This window comes from Alligator sinensis, unplaced genomic scaffold (genome assembly GCF_000455745.1).
Source record: "Alligator sinensis unplaced genomic scaffold, ASM45574v1 scaffold215_3, whole genome shotgun sequence".
Classification (NCBI taxonomy): domain Eukaryota; kingdom Metazoa; phylum Chordata; order Crocodylia; family Alligatoridae; genus Alligator; species Alligator sinensis.
Genome location: NW_005842175.1, coordinates 681,861 through 701,981, shown reverse-complemented (window position 1 = coordinate 701,981; position 20,121 = coordinate 681,861). Strand labels below are relative to the sequence as shown.

General features: G+C 51.3%; 2 protein-coding genes across 2 annotated transcripts in view; both read right to left on the bottom strand.

The window, feature by feature from the left end:
• Positions 1 to 1,293: 1,293 nt before the first annotated feature.
• SSTR3 (somatostatin receptor 3) lies at positions 1,294 to 2,553 on the bottom strand. Its single transcript, XM_006025966.2, has one exon. It carries the CDS (start codon positions 2,512 to 2,514, stop codon positions 1,294 to 1,296), a length of 1,221 nt encoding a protein of 406 aa, XP_006026028.1. The 5' UTR covers positions 2,515 to 2,553.
• A 9,800-nt stretch (positions 2,554 to 12,353) lies between these two features.
• The window catches only part of RAC2 (Rac family small GTPase 2), a 9,940-nt gene continuing 2,172 nt past the window's right edge, over positions 12,354 to 20,121 (bottom strand). Inside the window, exons 2-7 of the mRNA XM_006025965.2 lie at positions 18,601 to 18,672; positions 16,798 to 16,915; positions 15,581 to 15,643; positions 14,619 to 14,778; positions 13,334 to 13,466; positions 12,354 to 12,604 (exon numbers count right to left, since the gene is read on the bottom strand). Coding sequence (XP_006026027.1) covers positions 13,336 to 13,466; positions 14,619 to 14,778; positions 15,581 to 15,643; positions 16,798 to 16,915; positions 18,601 to 18,672 — 544 coding nt within the window. The 3' untranslated portion in view covers positions 12,354 to 12,604; positions 13,334 to 13,335. The remainder of the gene's footprint in view (positions 12,605 to 13,333; positions 13,467 to 14,618; positions 14,779 to 15,580; positions 15,644 to 16,797; positions 16,916 to 18,600; positions 18,673 to 20,121) is intronic.

Sequence of the window (20,121 nt, the reverse complement as noted above, 5' to 3'; positions counted from 1 at the left end):
CATCAGTCTCCTGCATAGACACCTCCACATAAACACCTGTACAACACATTCATCCACTGCCTGTACACAGGCACCCTCACACATATACCCATGAAGGAACAAATTCCTTGCACCTGTAAAAAGACTGCACCAAAAATCAGTGCCTCATAATTGTCAGACAACCATGTGTACACATGTAGAGTCAAATCAGTCCCCTGGACCTGAACCAACAGCCCCGCATGGACACAGCCAGAGATACATCATCCCTCTGTACCTGTACAGACACCTCCATAGACATCCAGGGACAAATCAGCTTCCTGCCCCTGTATAGACACTCACTTCCATATAAATTGACCCACCACACATGCACATGGGCACCACCGCATTCACAGGATTACTGACCAGAGACAAGCCCACCTATCTCTTTGCACATCCACCCATACAGCCTCCCAGCACAGTCATACATACAAATGGGTCAGCTGAAATAATCTGTAAAGTCCCAAGTCTTTTTGTTTATTCATAGTAAAATGGTTGGGAGTGGGTAGGGTGGGGGAGGATGGTTGGAAGTACAGCTTGCAGGAAGCTCTGCCCTCAACTCATGTCCTGTTGACCCTTTCCAATCATCGTTATCACCCTCCACCAGACTATGAAGCTTCTGGGGATTACAGAAATGGGGAAGAGAGTGTCTCTGCCCAGTCAGAGCAGCCTGCCCTTGAGGCCTGGGAGCATTTTAAGGAAACAGGGCATTTTATGCAACTGAAATGGTATCAGGGCAGTCCAGGGGTGTCCCCAAGAGACATCCCAGAGAAGCTGGAGGAATGAACAGGACAGATCTATGGCCCAGGTAGCTTGTGTTTGTGGGCAAGAACAATTTCCATGTTCCTTTCTTGGAGGGTTTAGTTCCCATGAACATTGGGACAGGCTTGGAAGCTGATTTTGGTGCAGACATAGTTGGCTACCTGTTCCAACACCCTGTGTAGGTGATAGAGGAGGAAGGGGCAGCGCTGACCCTTCTCTGTGGCTTCCCCACCTCCCATGCTGATGATATGTTCGTTAACACCAAGGCTTTGCCCCTGTCCAGTCCCCCTTTCTACCTTCACCCAGAAGCTCTCATATTGCCCCCCACCACCCCCCAATATGGATGTCAGACATTGCTTCAGAAGTCCAAGGCCGTGTTTTGCTCTTCCACATGCTTCTTCAGGTTTCTTCTTCTTTGTGTGCAGGCTGGACCTTGGTACCTTGTTGTCTGCCAACCCTCATGCATCACAACTACAACACCCTAGGGAGAGAAGAAAAGCCACATCCTCCCGTTTGCTACAAGTAACTGATGTTCAGGACACTGGTTTTCTCACAGCTCACAGGGTCCTCTGGGAGTGGTTTCTGTTCACTGCTACCTCCAGCTCCACTGCTCAGGGGGCACTCCTGCTGGCCATTGCCATTCTGGGCAATCTTGCTGACCCGTCTTGCCTCTTCTTCCTCCTCCTCCTCTTCATCTTCAGACTTCTCCAGGGGACATGCTGCAACCTCCTGGCTCTGCACTCGACGGGAGGGCCTCAGAATGGCCCGGCGGAAGCCCTGCTTGAACCGGTAGGAGAGGAAGCCATAGATGATTGGGTTGGCACAGCTGTTGGCATAGGGCAGCACCACAACAAGAAAGTAGACGCCAAAGAGAGATGGCTCCTCGGGTAATGGGCAGACCACGTTGATGATGTTGAGCACATAGAAGGGAAGCCAGCAGAGCACAAATACGGCCACCACGGCCACCACCATGCGTGTCACCCTGCGCTCTGATAATTTGCGTTTGGCTGACAAGGCCTGCACTCTCCTGCCAGAGGACCGTACCTTGATGACAATGAGAAGATAGCAGAGGCAGATGACCAGCAGTGGCCCAAAGAAGCCCAGGGCAGCTGTATAGATGATAAAGCCAGCTTTCCACACTGAGGCTGGCTCAGGCCACTGGATGTGGCAGGTACTCATCCCCAGGGGGACATCTGAGAACACTACGACAGGCAGCACCACCACGGATGACAGCACCCACACTGTGGTGCTAACCACTTTGGCCACACGTGCCGTCCGCCATTTTGATGACTTCCCTGGGTGGACAACAGCCAGGTAGCGGTCGACGCTCATCACAGTCAGACAAAAGATGCTGGTGAACTGGTTTATGGCATCTACAGCCATCACCAGCCGGCACATAAAGGAGCCAAAGGGCCAGTAGGACAGTGCATTCTGCGCAGCCAAGAAGGGCAGCCCTAGCATGAACAGCTCATCTGCCAGGGCTAAGTTCAGGATGTAGACATTGGTCACTGACTCACTAACTGAGTGGCACAGGACTACATAGATAACCAGGGAGTTCCCAACCAGCCCTACCACACAGACAATGAGATAGACCAGCGGGATGAGGACTCCACTAATTACAGCTCCTGGGCTGGCAGCTATTGATAAGTTCCCTGAGATGGGCTCTATCCAATTGATTGTGGTATTTCCCTCCTCTGGTACCATGGGTGTGGGGAAGCTGAAAGCAGGTGTGTCCATGGCAGAGGCAGAAGTGGATCGATCTCCCACTGGATCAGCTGGAGACCTGAAAGTGAGAAGAGGAGAAGAAAGATACCTATGCTTTTAAAGAAATCATAGTGAATGCACCACGGATAAAATAGCAGCTATAATGGTATGTGGGTGCAGACACATGTGGGAAACAGAGATGGGCTGTCAGAAGCTGGAGCCTCTGAAGAACATGGGAGAATGTCAGCCATCCCCAACTCCTTTAAAATGACGATGAGCATGGTAAGGATTGGGACCAGCATGGAAATGGTCCAATATATATTTTCATAAAATTTATATTTTAAAAATATATATTGGACCATTTCCATGCTGGTCCTAATCCTTACTAAAAGCCTTCCCAAGGGGGAACCCAAGGAAGCAATTACAGGCACAGAAGCTGGTGGTGTCAATCTCAGGGAGCCTGATTCTCATCCACCAGGACCATATTCCTTACCAACATCCTACAGGGCAGGCATCCCCAAGTGAAGCCACCCCACTTAGGCCTTGGGGAAACCTTGGGACAGATTAACTGAGCTCTTTCATTGTTTCCCAGGTGTTTGGACTGAATCCTGCTGCTATTAAGCTGGTCTGACCTTATCTGCTTCCCACGGAATCAGAGAGACCCTCAGAGTATCTCCCCTCGAAACCCGGAGCAAATGTGAAAAGCTTAGCTTAGTGCTCTGGAATAGAGAGGAGCTGGCTTGTATCATTGCAATCTGTGAATAAATGGGGAGATGGAGTATTTACAACATCCCATTCGGTGCAGACAGCACGATCCATTTGCATACCCCCCCTCCTACCCCACATCCCAGCAGCTTCATGTATTCTAGAGTACTGGCTGCTAATAGAAGGGGCAGCACCTGCCTCAGCCTGCAGCACCAAAACAAACTACATGCTCTCCTAATCTTTGATGTCCAATTGTCCATCAAAGCAGGCTTTGGCATGGAAACGGCACACACCCACTCAGAGCAAACCACGAACAAACAGCTGTTCGTGCCAGCTCTTGGCTGATAATGAGAGAGGCGTCACAGCGGGGGCATGACTGTCATCCTTTACCTCCTTGAGGCAGGGCTTGGGACATGTGGGATTGGCAGCTCAGCATAGGTCAAAACCTGGAGACACAGCTGCTTGCCCTAACCAATGGCTGAGGCTTCTCCAGAGATGTATCTGCAAGGCTCTCAGATGATCAGGGCTATGAAAAAGCCCTTCTGAGATTCTAAATGGCAGCCTCGCACATCCCTCTGCCTTCAGTGTATTGATCCCTCTGCCAGGTTAGCTCCTTGAATGGCAGGTTATAAGTGAAGGTGACTAACACTGAAGAGGCTGGGATAGCAAGCCCCAGCAATAGGTCCCTTGCCCATCACATTCTTACCTAAGGTCTCAAGACAGCAGAATTCTCAATGGTTCGAAGCTGACCCTGGCTTTTCGCTTTAGTAATGATGACTGGGAATCTCAAAGGAAACGATTTCCAGTACTGCTTCCTTTTAGAATGCCAGTAATGCCTTGGGATTTTCAAGCAGCCCAAAGCTGGGATACAAGGACACTTAAAAAAATAAATAAAAATGTTATTAAAGTTCTGGAAACCTTGGGAGAGCTTTGAGGTGTGGGTTGATTTCTATAAAGCCAGAACCTGTTCTAACAGGCACCCTCCCCAAAGGGTCTCTAATGGGCACCACATCACATGCCTCTAACTTTTCAGACGAGGTTGTTCGGGTGAATCTGATGTCTTTTATTAGACCAACTTTGGTCTAATAAAAGACATCAGGTTCACCCAAAGAACCTTGTCTGCCTATGTCCTTAGGCCAACATGGCTACAACCTACACTCCTCTAACGTTTCACACACCCTTCATATGTCCATGTTCTTCTTGGGACCTGCTACCCTGATTCTCCACTAAGTACAAGTAGGAGATTTTCAGTTCTGTCCATATGCCCTCCCCACCAAGCCTTGGACTGCTGCCTAGGAAGAAGCCTCACTCATTTGTTCCTATTCCAGGGCATGCGAGAACAATAGACTCTTTGTCATCTAACTGTCCAACTGCTGACCTGAACCTGACTGCGAGGGCAGGGCAGCACAGACATGACCATCACAACTATTCTTGGTGGATAAACTTCTGTTAGGATGGAAATGACCTAGGAAGGGGGATCCAGGAGGCCCAATAGGATGAACCTGAACAATAAAAAATTCAGACTGAATATGAGAAAAGGTTTCCAATAGGGAGGACTGCTGGGCTGTGGAACAGTCTCCCAATGGAAACCCTGTCATTTGAGTGATTTTACGCCAGGTGAAAGAATACATTGCTAGGAGCCCCTCCCTCTACCTACTGTCCTCCGTGAACTGGCTGGGAAGGACAGATGGAGTAAAAAGCAATGACACCCTTCTCAGTGCTAACATCAATGACTCTCTCATCTCTTCTCCGAGCTATTCCACAGTCATCCCAGTGACGCAGGTGGGCTTCTGTCTGGAAACAGGAGTGGCTGGAATGGGCATAGAGAGCCCTGGAACAATCAGCGGAGACAAGGATCAGGAAGACCGTGGGAGATGAGAGGTGGGGATAGGGTGCAGGTCTGTGAGTACTCTGACTACAAGCATAGGAGCCTTGGGAGGGGAGGGGGCAGGTGTCAGAGCCCATCCCAGGTGAGCTGCAGATGCTGTGAAGCTGTAAAGGGGTAGAGGAGGCTATAGGGAGATACCTGAGTTTAAGTATCAAGAGCCTGGTGCTCATGGAACATAGTTATATACTTAGACTGCAATCTTTTATGGGCAGAGACTGCCTTTTTGCCACGTGAATGTACAGCGCCTAGCACAATAATGCACTGATCCCTGAAGGGGGAGGTCTCCAGGTGCTACTGCAATACAGACAATAAAGAAGAAATTCCAGTGCATGCTTGGAGCTGGGAGCCAGGGGAAGTTAACCCCTGCTATATCTTTTTATCCAAGAAATCTACATCCCTTAGGAAAAAGAAGTCTCTTCCCCATGGTTTCAGTGGTGGGGAGGGGTTGGTAGGTGGTAGTAGCTGGAGGGATCCTCCACAGTCCAGGTTTGTTAGTGGCTGGAATCCCACCCAGAAGTTAGTACATCACCCCCCCACCCCCGTTGCCCCTCTTACCTTGTCTTGCACTCACATTTTCTACTCCAGTTCCAGACTCTCTTGTTTCCCAGTTGCTGGCAGAGAAACCCTGCCCTTCACCATCTGCCTGTCTATAGGGATCGGGCACAGAAGGGACAGAAGGAGGTTCAATGTTATGGGAGTGCAGAACCAACTTCTGCATGTGACAGTGCCTGGGGAATGAATGGAAAGAGGAGGCTGATTTGCCTGGTACTTACGTGTCAGTGGGATTTACATTTTCCTCTGCTCGCTGGGAGCATGTGTCCTATCTCTCTCTCTCTCTTTTTTTCTCTTCTTCCCCTTTAAAAATAAACTAAAACAGTGAAGTCATGTCCACCATCCACCTTGTGGAGCTGAAATTCCTCCTTGCACTTCTCTTCAAAGGTGCCAGTTGCCCTCGCCTCTTAACTTCTGCTCCAGCTGTGGGACTTCCCCCAGTCCCAGAGCCTCCACAGCTGCCTGCTCACACTCTCCCATCGGGTTTCCAGGGCTTGCCTACTGCAGGTGACAAGCCCATCTCCTTGCACTGCTCGGGGAGCCACGACTCCCCTCTCCAAGCATTCCTTCCACTGAAGTGGGGGCTTCGATGCCAGGGTTAGGTAGATCAAGCAGGGAATGATCCCACCAGCCAATCAGCACAGGGCTGGGAGGTGAGAATGGGAATGGGAATGAGAATGAGAGAGGGAGATAGGGAGAATGAATGATAGGAGGAGAGAATGGGGAGAAGGAATAGGAGGGGAGTGACAGAGTCATTATGATGGAGAGAGAGGGAATGAGGGGGTGGGAGAGAATGAGTGTGACAGATGGTGAGGGAGGGAGAGCAAGAAAGGGAGAAGGAGTGAGGGGGAGTGGAGGTGAGGAGAGGGAGGGAGAGATGCAGAGAGCAGCTGCGTGTGGTAAGAGCAGCATGGCACTAGAGGCCGGCTGCAGGGAGCGGGTGGCTGAGCTCAGCTCTCCAGGGCAGAGGGTCTTTATTTATTTCAAGTGCTTTTTTTATGTTGGGGTGCGGGGGGGCTTTCCAGATGTGCCAGAGGGGAGTGCTTTGATCAGAAGAGTTTACTGGCTGTTCAGGCACAAAAGGTGCCTCCAGAAAGTCAGTGCATCTGGATTTATAGGGCTCCCAGGGTGGCGCTGTGAACAGAGACATCCACCGGACCCTTCTTCCCAGCACACTGTGCCACAAGCATCCCTGGCAGGCAGGGGATGCAGGATGGGGGTCATAGGAATGTGTCCCTCTACCTCTCCCCTATTTGCAGATGCCCATTTCCCTGGCACTCTCTGAAGGAAAAAGGCTCCAGCCCTGTGCCCCAACCTCTGCAACCAGGTGATCTCATCTCTGGCACAGAAAGGAGCTGGTCAGAGAGGGAGGAATGCAGCCCCCTGTGGAAGGACATGAAAATCCTAGCCCTTTATAGCTCTTCTTCCTACTAACCCCAAGCTCCTTTCCCCACCTCATTCCTGCATGACATTTCTGTAGGCTGTCTCTTCAGACCCATCATTCAGTGGCAGAAAGCCTGTCAGTTCCCATTTCTCACCTGCAGTCTTTGAGCTCCCAAGACCCAGTTTGGGCTTAATATAAGTGGATGCCGCTCCACGGACTGACCGCGTCCACAGCCTATGCCCTGGGCTCCTCCTTCTGAGTTGCATGCCAGCTCACCTGCAGCAAAGGGGCCACAAACCAGTTTAGCCAGCCACCAGGCAGTTCCTCCGGTGCAGAGATGTTCTCCAAGTAGCAGAGGGGCAATTGAGCAGCCCTAGACTGGCCTCAGGGTAGGACTCTACCTGCAGCATAGCTCAGAGAGCAGATATGTCACGGGGTGAGGGCGGAGGGAGGCCGGTGTGCACTGCACCCTGGCTAGTATGGACAGGCAGAGTGGCTCAGAGGCAGGCTATATTCAATGCTAGCTGGCAAGTTATTCTAATTTATGTCTGGGGCTTTTAGAGGTGCAGCTTATATTCAGGGTCTGTGTGTGTGCCCCTCATTTCTGCATATGTATCCCTCTTTGTGTGCACATTGGTTTTGTTGGGAACACCTATCTCTCCATCCACGGGTGGAGGAGTAATTTCACTCATAATTTTACTGCGAGTCTCAAGATGGTTGGCCTTTTTGCTTAAACCCCCAGCCTCTGGAGTCAAGAGGCTGTGTGAGGATCTCTGCTTTTGGCATTTGCTTCAGGCCCTCCTTGTTGGAGAGAAAAGATGGAACTTAGGGCTCAGAAACCAGGGGAGGATTAAAAAGACCCCACGCTTAGGTCATTATGTTAGAAAATGTCAGGATCTTGAAGCCACTCTCCTGAGTTTGTGGGGACTGACTCATGATGCCTGAATGCCTGGGGTTGTTGAGGGGGAGGGGTCCTGGTACATACCCTGTATGCCCCTGTCAAACTCATCTAGCCCTGCGGGTCTGGGTGAGGAGGGCATAGCTGGTCTGCAGTCTGGATCAGGCCCACTGACCAGCTGCATGTGCCAGAACCATTCCTCAGGACTGGGCCAGTGTCGGTACTGCACGCAATGTGCAACCTGAACTGGCCTGCAGGCTGCTTGCAGTGCACACTCTGGGATTTTTTACACATGATCCAGGAGTTGAGTGGGAGGATACTTTAATTATAGTGGTTCCGAGAGCCGCTCTAATTAAAGCGCTGCTGCATCTCATGTATCAGCACCCCTGTGCTTCAAAATGACAGTGGGGGCCCTTTAATTAAAGCTTAATGAAGAAGCTTTAGTCAAAGCACCCTTGCTACCATTTTGAAGTGTGGGGACACGAATAAACAAGACCTGGAGGCTGGCTGGAGCATGCTAATTAGCATGCTCCAGCAGTGTTCCAACGTGCTGTAATTATAGCACATTGGAGCAGCCTCCCAGCACATCTACAGGTACCCTCTGGTTCCAGCACAACATGCAGTATTTGTACTTGTTGGTCCTGTGAGCTGAATCCAGCATGCAGGGCCTGCCTGTAGGTCTGATCCAGACCGGCCATGGATCCAAAGTGCAGGGCCAGTCTCATGCAGGCACCACGTGCAGCATGTGCCCTAGACTGGCCCCACATGCCACATGAAGCACATATAGGCCTCAGTCCCACACAGAACATGGTGCATGGGGGCAGTCCATGCTGTATGTCATGCATGTGCCAGGCTGGACCTGTGCTCTGGCTCTGCCACATGGGGATGGTCTGTGGGCCCAATCCAGCATGTAGGGCTGGTCTGGCATGTGCTACATGTGGTGTACATTGTGCACGCCAGCGTGCACCCCATGTCAGATGGGCTCTGCACACCACATACAGCATGCAGTCAGGGCCAGTGCATAGATTCATAGATAGATTAAGAGATTCATAGACTGTAAGGAGCTGGAAGAGACCTTGCAAGCTCATCGGGTACAGCCCCCCTGCACTAGGCAGGGAAGACAACTGGGGTCACGTGACCCCAGTGAGATGATCATCCAGTCTCCTCTTGAAGATTTCCAGGGTAGGTGATTGCACCACCTCTGGAGGGAGCTAATTCCACAGTCTCGACACCCTAACTATAAAGAAGTATTTCCTAGTGTTAAGCTTGAAATGGTCTTCCAGGATTTTGTGGCCTGGTTTTCCCCAAGGGTGCCCTGGCAAACAACTGTTCGCCGAGCCCTTGATATACTAGCCTGATATATCAGGGGAATATATCTGTGGGCTGGATGATGGGATTCTGCAGGCCAAATCTGGCCCGTGGTGCAATCACCTACCCTGGAAATCTTCAAGAGGAGACTGGATGATCATCTCACTGGGGTCACGTGACCCCAGTTGTCTTCCCTGCCTAGTGCAGGGGGGCTGTACCCGATGAGCTTGCAAGGTCTCTTCCAGCTCCTTACAGTCTATGAATCTCTTAATCTATCTATGAATCTATGCACTGGCCCTGACTGCATGCTGTATGTGGTGTGCAGAGCCCATCTGACATGGGGTGCACGCTGGCGTGCACAATGTACACCACATGTAGCACATGCCAGACCAGCCCTACATGCTGGATTGGGCCCACAGACCATCCCCATGTGGCAGAGCCAGAGCACAGGTCCAGCCTGGCACATGCATGACATACAGCATGGACTGCCCCCATGCACCATGTTCTGTGTGGGACTGAGGCCTATATGTGCTTCATGTGGCATGTGGGGCCAGTCTAGGGCACATGCTGCACGTGGTGCCTGCATGAGACTGGCCCTGCACTTTGGATCCATGGCCGGTCTGGATCAGACCTACAGGCAGGCCCTGCATGCTGGATTCAGCTCACAGGACCAACAAGTACAAATACTGCATGTTGTGCTGGAACCAGAGGGTACCTGTAGATGTGCTGGGAGGCTGCTCCAATGTGCTATAATTACAGCACGTTGGAACACTGCTGGAGCATGCTAATTAGCATGCTCCAGCAGTGTTCCAACGTGCTGTAATTATAGCACATTGGAGCAGCCTCCCAGCACATCTACAGGTACCCTCTGGTTCCAGCACAACATGCAGTATTTGTACTTGTTGGTCCTGTGAGCTGAATCCAGCATGCAGGGCCTGCCTGTAGGTCTGATCCAGACCGGCCATGGATCCAAAGTGCAGGGCCAGTCTCATGCAGGCACCACGTGCAGCATGTGCCCTAGACTGGCCCCACATGCCACATGAAGCACATATAGGCCTCAGTCCCACACAGAACATGGTGCATGGGGGCAGTCCATGCTGTATGTCATGCATGTGCCAGGCTGGACCTGTGCTCTGGCTCTGCCACATGGGGATGGTCTGTGGGCCCAATCCAGCATGTAGGGCTGGTCTGGCATGTGCTACATGTGGTGTACATTGTGCACGCCAGCGTGCACCCCATGTCAGATGGGCTCTGCACACCACATACAGCATGCAGTCAGGGCCAGTGCATAGATTCATAGATAGATTAAGAGATTCATAGACTGTAAGGAGCTGGAAGAGACCTTGCAAGCTCATCGGGTACAGCCCCCCTGCACTAGGCAGGGAAGACAACTGGGGTCACGTGACCCCAGTGAGATGATCATCCAGTCTCCTCTTGAAGATTTCCAGGGTAGGTGATTGCACCACCTCTGGAGGGAGCTAATTCCACAGTCTCGACACCCTAACTATAAAGAAGTATTTCCTAGTGTTAAGCTTGAAATGGTCTTCCAGGATTTTGTGGCCTGGTTTTCCCCAAGGGTGCCCTGGCAAACAACTGTTCGCCGAGCCCTTGATATACTAGCCTGATATATCAGGGGAATATATCTGTGGGCTGGATGATGGGATTCTGCAGGCCAAATCTGGCCCGCAAGCCATATCTTTGACACCCCTGGTGTAGGGGATCAGAAATCCAGTTAACATGCACTGAGTTGTGCCTGCACCAGCTGTGAACTGGGCCCAAGCATCTTGTCTGACAACACTTTAGCATGGCAGATCTTGGTGGAACCGACTGCCACAGGTGGTTATCTGATAAGAATACTCTGTAGTACTTGGAATATAGCTATCTGGAATATCTCTAACAGGGGTGAACTCAAGCCCGAGTCATCCCTGAAGTTAACCTGTGGAACTGACTGTCACTGGGTTGTAACCCAGGGAATTTACAGCCATAAGCCAGCACTGCTGTTAACCTGTGGAACTCCTTGTAGCAGAGTAGGGAATTTGGAGCTTAAGCGCTGAGTTTTGTCACACAGCTGGCTCAGCTCCACAGCCTCTTCCTCTGTTATTGCCACCTCTGGTTCTTAGTTCTCAAGTGTTTTGCCTGGAAACTGACTCCAACCTGCTGAGTGGTAGAGGGAGGCGAGAGGCAAAGAGTGCATGGGTGAGTCTGGAGCTGTCCAGGGGAAAACAGTGGTCTGGAATGTGTCTAGGCATCACCATAGAAAGCTGCTTTCTCTGATTTTAGCAGCAGCAGCTGGCAAGGTTTTTGGAGCTCTTGCAATGAATCAGACATCCAGGTGCTGGCAGCTGCTACTTCCATTGCATTGCCGGGACAGCTCTCGTCTGCTTGATTTTAGCAACCCATGGGCTATTTGTCTGGGTTGGTGACTCATTCTTCTTGCTCTCCCCCTCCCCCTTACTGCTCCCTCTCTCTGTGTAAGCATACGTCAGTATGCATATAGCAGTGAGCATGTATGTGTGCAGGAATAAGTACGGTTGAATATAAATGCCTATGGCAAGCACTGCAGTAGCTGAGCTTGAGCTTTCTGAAAATCCCTAAATTCAAGAAAGCCCCTTCCCCTGGCCTCCTTCCTACACACCTCAGAACAAGCCTGCTAGCCTTAATTTCTTTTCTGCCTTGGAAGAAGGCAGGCTTGCTGGGCTTAGGTCAGCAGACACCTGAGGAGAGGAGCCTTTATACCACAAAACACACAGATTGGAAAGGAAGGTTAGTAACAGAAAGGCAGGGCAGGTGCTGTCTGAGCTGCCTTCTCATCATGGCCTTGTCACACGCCTGTTCTTTCCTCCACATTGGAAATGCCTGTTGTCCAAGAGCAACTTGGACCAAGGCAGGGCCACTCCCTCTTTCAGCTCACACTGAAATGCCCAGTTGGGGCTCCACAGTTTGAGCCTCATCTGCCCCCAATGAGTCTGACAGCTGGAGAGCATCTGGCTGGCTACAATGGCTGGCTACAGCCCCTCCCTGTGTCCAGCTCCTGGTTAGTGGGCATGCTAGAACCATCATGGACCAGCTAGAGGCTTCAGCCATAGACTCGAGCTTGCACTGAAGATCTAGAGAAGCGATACCACATGCCGCCAGCAGGAAGGTACAGTCGGTTTATTGAGTCTCCCTCACTGTATAGTAATGGATGGTGGGGGAAGGCGGGAGGGTTGTGCAAACAGATGAACTGGAGCTACGATCCAAAACTGTCTTCTTTTCAGGCAGCAGACACAGAAAGCGCAATGATCACCAAGGGGTGCTAAGGTCCGAGGCTGAGGCTGTCCATCTCTGTTGAATGAGCAGAGCTTGGCTCCGGGATGCGATTTTAGGGATGGGGGGACAAGGCTGGAATCTGTATCCAAAAACAAGGAGAAGACCCAGGGTGTGAAACCAGCTCATACACATCCACCCAGCTGTCCCCAGCCCACCTATCCCTCCCCATCCTCACTCAAGCTAGACAGTCACTGTGATGTGAGGAGATGGGAGGTCTGGGATCCAGGAAAGGCCCCTTTCCTCTCTTTCCCCAGGCTTTGCCTCCATCCCTGGCCACTGCCTCTCTCCTGCCTCTCTGCTGCCTCAGAGAGAAGGCGGAGGACAGGGGAAGCCATATGACGGGGAAGGGGAGGCAGCAGCTGCCTGACATAAAAGCAGCTCTGAGTGGCCACGTAGGGGAAGCTCAGGCAGGGAAATTGGGGTGTCTACAATTTTCTGTTTACAGGGAATTGATTCTTTAATGGGGAAGGGCTCCATCTTCACCAGTCCTACAAAAGGACACCCCCACCTCCCAGGCTGCTCTGAAGTCCCAGGGCAGAGGCTGGGTTGGGAGTCTCCACTGGGGGTGGGGAAGGGCAACAGTTTTTCTTCAGGGAAGAGTTAGGAAGTCCATGGAGCAGGTTAGCAGGAAGGAGAGTCCTCTGAGGGGTAGAGTGGGGGTCATTGTGGGGGCTGCATAGTAGAAGAGGGTCTCTGCTGGCAGGATTAAGGGCTTTTGTGGCTGAGAAGGAGTTGGAAGATAAATGACTGTGCTGAGTCTCCCTGGTAGACTATGGACCTGAAAGGGAGGAGGGCGTTTCTCACTTACCCCTAGAGGAGACTGCACCCCCGCTTTTTCGGCCTGGTGGGCTGGGGGCACAGCACCGCTCGGATCGCCTCATCAAACACGGTTTTGAGGCCGCGCTGCGTCAGCGCCGAGCACTCCAAATATTTCACAGAATCTGCCCAGAGAGAAGAGGACACTGTTAGAGGCAGGAAGCAGGGCTGAAGGCAGCAGGGAAGGGGCCTCCCCCAGGAGAGATGCCAATGAGCAAGAATCATAGGGGCCAACACCAGGCAGGCAGATGTCCCTGTCTACCTATCCACCCATCTACCTACCTGCCTATTGCATCTACCTGGCCCTTGTCAATCAATCCTGGCTTTAATGTATTTCTCCTTACAACAGCTGAGGCAGGAAGGGGATATCTCTCAGCCCCATTACTACCAGCATGTCTTTCTACCCAGATGAGATGGACTTGATGGGATTGCTAACCCCCAAAGAGCTGTCCAGGTCTGGGAGCAACCCAGGGGAACTGACTTTGACCAGAAGACCTGAGGATGAGGTGGATGTGTAGAGAATGGGCACTCAGGGTCAAGGACAGAGGTGAATGGTTCTAAAAAGGCCTTGAGGAAGCTGGGCTTCACTGAGTGGCCACCTTTTCTCTGAAACTGCAGCTGGAAACATCTCATTTCTCACCAGCCTGTGTTTATGTGCCTGCAGGGTATGTAGTGTACTGATGGGCTGAGCAGGAAGAGAGCAAGAAATACCCAGGGCTGTGTATGAGGGTGAGGAAGAGCTGCCATCTTCACTGAGCTGTTTAAGCAAACCCCAGATCACAAGGACAGGAACAGGAAGCTGTGGTTGTATTTCTCCTGAGAGAAGTTAAAGCACTCGTTCCTCCTACTTCCGGACCTGAAGAGAAGGGCTCTGCCTATGAAGCAGCTGTGGCTTTCACAGCAAAGCCTGACCCAACTAGCAGCAGCAGAAAGGAGGAGCTGTTGGGGGATGGGGTGATGTGAGATCCTGCCCCAGACAGGCAGAAGGCAAGGAGCTGAAGTGTAGGACTCCCTTATGGCATGGCCAGAGAAAGTCCACGCCTTATCCTTCCTGAGCCCCCAGGCCTCCGTTCTGTTGCATACCCCTTAGAATAGGTCACATTCCCTTAGAGCTACACCAGGGGCCCAGTAGCAGCTCCTGTTCAGGTCTCTGACATGCTGGCTGTGTCCCTATCCCCTGTGAGAGGCTGCCAGTAAAGCACACATCAGGCCAGTGGAGAACATGTGTCTCCTCTTTTCCCTTCAGCATGCTGCCAGGACTGCCATTGGCCACGTACCAATCTCCTTGGCCAGCGCAAGGCCCTGTGGATAGGTAATGGGTGCCAGCTTCTTTTCCTTCAGCTTCTCAATGGTGTCCTTGTCATCTCGAAGGTCCAGCTTGGTTCCCACAAGGATGATGGGGGTGCTGGGACAGTGGTGTCGAACCTCAGGGAACCACTAGCAAGGGACCAAGATTTAGGGTATGGTTGGAAGAGGCCACACAAACACATGCGCAAAGCAAAAAGAAATGAGAAAACTTGGCTGTTGCTATTTCTTCCCAAACAACCCTATCGGCTATCATGAGCAATTACACCCATGACCTGAAGCAGTTCCCTTTGTGCGGTCCAATATGCATTGACCCTAACAAATGAACCCATCGGGTGACTTCTTTCCCCCAGGGGCTGAAGCACAGGACCAGGGAGGTAGGAGGAGACAGTGCTGAGCACTATGTTCTGAGTAACTACTTCAGGCCATCCTCTTTGTTGCCTTCTGGTCTCCCCTCTAGGTGGGGTGTGAAAGTTGAGGGGAAACACAATGTTGTTGAATGTTGTTCTCTCCTCACACCATCACCTAGCTGCACATATCCTCATATCCCAGTTATTACACCCACAAATCAGAGTTGTGCTGAGTTGGTCTGGTCTGAAAGCTCTGCACGTGCAATGAAAGCTGAGAAGGGAAACTATTGGGGAAGCCCCCAGTAGGAAGGGAATAGATTCTCCCCTTGTGGAGCAGCACAACTGGATGTGTGCTAACATCTGGCCTAGCTTGGCCATTCATCTCTCATGGAATGACCTAGAGCAGGTGACGGTTGGATGCTACTATTCAAGACACTCCTCACAGGGACACAGGAGAAACTAGTTCTCTGGGTCCACCACCCATTACCACCCAGCTGCATCATCCACATGACTGTCTTTTATGAGTTCAGGTCAATTCTTTTCCTTTTCAAATGACACTTCTACATGAGCCAGGATGCTCTTACCTTAGCGCGGACGTTTTCATAAGATGCCGGGCTAACGAGAGAGAAGCAGATCAAGAAGACATCCTGTAGACACACACAGCATGATAGAGTTAGGCAATGGGCATGGCAGGGCATAGCATGATGGTGAGGGAGCCTGGGAGGCAGTGTCCCTCACCAAGCCAATGCAAGAGAGGTGTGTGCTGGTGAGAGGGGTTAGACTGACAACACTGTCAGCTCAAGCCCAAGTTTATACCCAAACTAGGCATAGTACCATGCAGGTTCCCTCCATTCCTCTCAACCAGTATGACTCAGCCCTGACTTCAATGAACCACCTGCAGGGGAGAGAAGGATGTCCAGACTCCTGGTGCATTCATTTCTTGGTAACAGCTGATACTGCTAACCAGGGCTCCACCCAGCGCTACTGGTGATGGTGGAGTTTTTGTGAGATGGATGCCTGCCCTACTGGGAAATAGACTGACCCTTCTTTTACTTGTTTTCCACAGGTCACCAAAACAGCTACCATATGGTAATGGCTGCTACCAAGGTAGGGGCAGGTTCAAACTAGAAACTATGAATGATTGAGCAAGACCCAAATGGGGGCTTGGGTGCTCAGAACTGAAACTTTCTTTTAAAAAAAGATAGACTCTCAGTTTCCAACTCTTTCAGTTGTGAAGGAAACTTTCTGAATAGAAACTAATGTCCTGTTGTCCTCCTAGGTTTGCAAACAGGCTGCCTCGAACAATCAGTTCCAATGGGAGCTGTCTCCATATCCTGGTGACAATCAACTCAATGCTATCAACTCTTTGTTTGGCAAAGTGTTTTGGCAGAAATGTTCAGCTGCTCTGTGACTGTGGAGAGAGCCTGGTACCACCATTACAACCACCATTTCATCCCCTAGATCCCATAAGAAGCACTGTTTCCTGGAATCAAAGCTATTTAGTCTTACAAGCAGGTTACAACATGATATAAACGACTCCTTCCTTCGTTTTCGTATTCCTTAAAACATCCAAGCCATGCAAGAGATGCCTCAGGATTGACTTAAGATTTAGATGGATCTCCGTGTTATTCCAAACAGACCCTTTTGGTCTTCAGGGCTGACTAGATCTCAGAGAGGAACAAATCGAGCGATTTAAGCCCCACCGTGTTCTGAAGCTTTCCAGCACGGAGGGAGATGTGTTTGAAGCTATCCACCCTGGTGCTATGAATAGGAAGGAGAGGCATGGTAGATAGCAACCTACCGTCTGAGGATAGGAAAGTGGCCTCAACCGGTCATAATCCTCTTGCCCTGCTGTATCCCACAGCCCCAGGTTTACGGGCTTGCTGTCAACCATCACATTGGCCGAATAGTTATCAAACCTACAAGGCAAAGAGAGACAAGAGTGATCAAACCTACAAGGCAAATAGCGTTGGCTGTTCAGAAGTGAGCTGAGGGCCGAAGGAGGCTCTGTCCACATGGTAGCTCTCCACTGTCTCTGGAAGGGTGTGTCCCCATACTTGTCCCTTGGGCGGCTGCCTCACTGGGTGCCTTTACCTCAAAATGTTTCAGCCAACCACAAGTGTAATCCTATCACTCAGCTGCTCAGAATACTTGCCAGGGTGCAGTTTCTCCTGCTGCATTTGGGGCTCCCCTCTCTTTGAAACACCTTAATTTCTTTCTCCCCCTGTTTTCCCTTCCCAAACTTTCCCTGTTCAGCACTCCAGCTGTGTCCTTGTTAAGCCTTGGCTTGTGGCCTTCTTGTTGTAGAACCCAACCTGCCGTCTTAAAGTGTTTCATGCCACCCTGCTCTCTTCTCTGCATCTGTCACGCAGCTCAGATCCCCTCCTAGAACCTGATCCAGGAAGCCACAGTTACACCCAACCTTTCATGGAGTTTTTTTAGGGCACAGTGGGTAAGGACCTTGTATTTTGGGAGCAGAGCACCCCTTCCCAGCACCATGCTGGGGCCTGGGGCCAATAACAATTCAGAGAGAAGACTGCCTCCCAGGCGTTCCTTGGCCATCTCCCATCCTGACCCAGCCTAACATTTTTCCATACTCAGAGAGCAACCCTAAGCCTCCAGTTTAAAGTGAACCCAATCAGCAGTAAGAAAGAACTTGAATAAAGTTCATGAGAGAGAGCCCACTGTGTGTGTCCCCTTCTTAACAAGTTGCATCTCCCTGGACAACAACATGGCCACCTCTTCTTGCACACAGGCAGAGATCTTCAAAAAGCACAGCTGTGGTGGGAATAGCCCATAACGAAGGGCAAGGGGTTCAGGTTCTCTCAGCCCTGTGTGGACAGAGACTGGTACACCACCTCCCAAGATGCTTCTCTCTCCAACTACCCTATAACAGCAATATGTGCCTGATCCTGCCAATAAATCTCTGCTAAAGGGCCAGATCCTGAACTTTTACACCCTGCGCTGAGTGGTCCCTTGGCCTTAAAGGGGCTGTTGGTGAATAAGGTGCTCCATAATGTAAGTAAAGGTATGTTCTCACCTTGGGGTGCAGACCTCCCAGCACTGGTGCAGGGGAATTGGGTAGCTTGTCCTATCTTATTCAGGGGCTCCTGGTGCCTGGTACAGCCTATGGCCCACCCTAAACTACAGCTCTCCTTCAGTGAGGACGGGTTTCTCCCAGCCTTGCTCCCTTCCTCCTCTCTCCAGCCTTCATCTGGCCTCCCCCAGTTCCCAGGCTGACCTCCTGAGCCAAGGTTGCACAGAGCAGACAGAGCTGGCTGTGCTCCTAGCATAGAGGTTTACTGCATTAGAAGGTGTCCTGGGTCTGCTTGTGGTCCCTCTAAGCCAGGCTTGCGGGTATAAAAGAGTCCCCAGGATCTCATGGGTTAAACCCCTTGTTTGTTGCATAGGTGACAGGTTGGGACTATCTAGAAGCCTGTGCTGGCCTGGTGGCAGGCCCCTCCCCTCCAAACAAGCAGCCTTTTGGTGATGCAAGGGGAGTCAAGACTGACAGGTGGCTCTTCAGGTGACCTTGCATCCCTTTAATATCCTGCCTGTCCTCTCCCCAGCACAGTCCCCTGGCCCCTGGCTTCAGGATACTCACACAGTGGGGATGTATTCTCCAGGAAAGGCATTGGTGGTGTAGCTGATGAGGAGACAGGTCTTGCCCACAGCTCTGGAAGAGAAAGAAAGCACATACAGGACATGTTACTGTGACTTCCTGGGGAGCATGATTCCTCCCCTTGCCCAAGAGCCAGCCAGATCAGGAGGGTTGGCAGAGAAGGAGGAAAATTCAGACTCGCAGCCCTGAGCTCTGTTCCAGGTTGGAAACAGGAGGAAAGAGAGGCATGCAGTTTCATCACTGTAGTGCCTTCTAGTCTGTTGGTTTGCAGGACATCTTTATAGACCTGACAAGGGTCTGAAAGGCAGCCAGTCTGTGGTGGAGGAGGACCGCTGCTTATCAGGGCACGGCACTAAGCAGTTTCAGGTAAGCTGTGATGGAGAGTACACTGCATCTCATACAGCACTGAGAATGCAGGGCAACAGTGCTAGCACCCAGATCGAATCTGCTCTGGTTCTGCTACCCTGGCTAGACACATGGCTATGTGCTTGCCACACCTCTGTTTTATACCTCATCCAAGCAGTGGCATCTTTGACAGGATGGCACTTGCTAATGCTCTACTGAAGCAGCACAACCAGAGCCAGGAGAGAGCACCTCACACAGAAGAGCAAAGGCTTGCCTGGGCATTTCTTGCACATTCCTGTCAGCTATAATGTCATTTCTGAGGGGGCTACAGGCAGCAGGCAAGGTGCCCTCTTCAACTCCTCCTCCCACATATCAGGGGCCACTCTTGGGGCTTCTGGGCCTTCCCCTCTGGTCTCACCTCCAGGGCAGCAGGGTGGGGCACCAGGTGGCAAGAACTGCAGAGCAGTCCACCTCCAAGAGAGGCACTGGTAGACAGGAGAGAGGTTTTTTTTTTTAAATTTAACTTGTATCCAAGGCCAAATTAGCCAAAACTAATTCCAAATCCAAGAGTCCAGAACCATAAGTGGCCCTACTACCGGCAAACATCCTCCACCTGCATCTGGGGCTTCAGATGTTTCCAAAGGAAGAGGAAGAACTAGGAAGAACTTCTTCACAGTTAGAGTGGCCAAGGTCTGGAACGGGCTCCCAAGGGAGGTGGTGCTCTCCCCTACCCTGGGGGTCTTCAAGAGGAAGTTAGACAGGCATCTAGCTGGGGTCATCTAAACCCAGCACTCTTTTCTGACTATGCAGGGGGTCGGACTCGATGATCTATTGAGGTCCCTTCTGACCCTAACATCTATGAATCTATGAATCTATGAAAACCTTTGGCAGGCATCCTACTCAGGCACCCTCCTTGCAGGCCCAGGCCCGGAGGCTTGGGGTTCGAATGCCCCTGAGTTTTACTTGCCCTTAGCCATAAGGCCCTTAGACCAAGCAAGGGAGGAGACTCCCATTTCCATAAACTGGGCTTAAAGCCGCTGCACTTCGGCAGGTACTGTACCACGCCAGAAGAGCAGTTCTCTTGTGAAGTGGTTCAGAAAAGCTGTCTTCTTGGAAGCCCAAAGAGGAAAGTGAGCCTGTCTGCTTGGGGGCAGAAGG

Bases quoted from the DNA above. Each gene is read 5' to 3' on its own strand.
- SSTR3 (XM_006025966.2), bottom strand. From the start codon at position 2,514: ATGGACACACCTGCTTTCAGCTTCCCCACACCCATGGTACCAGAGGAG.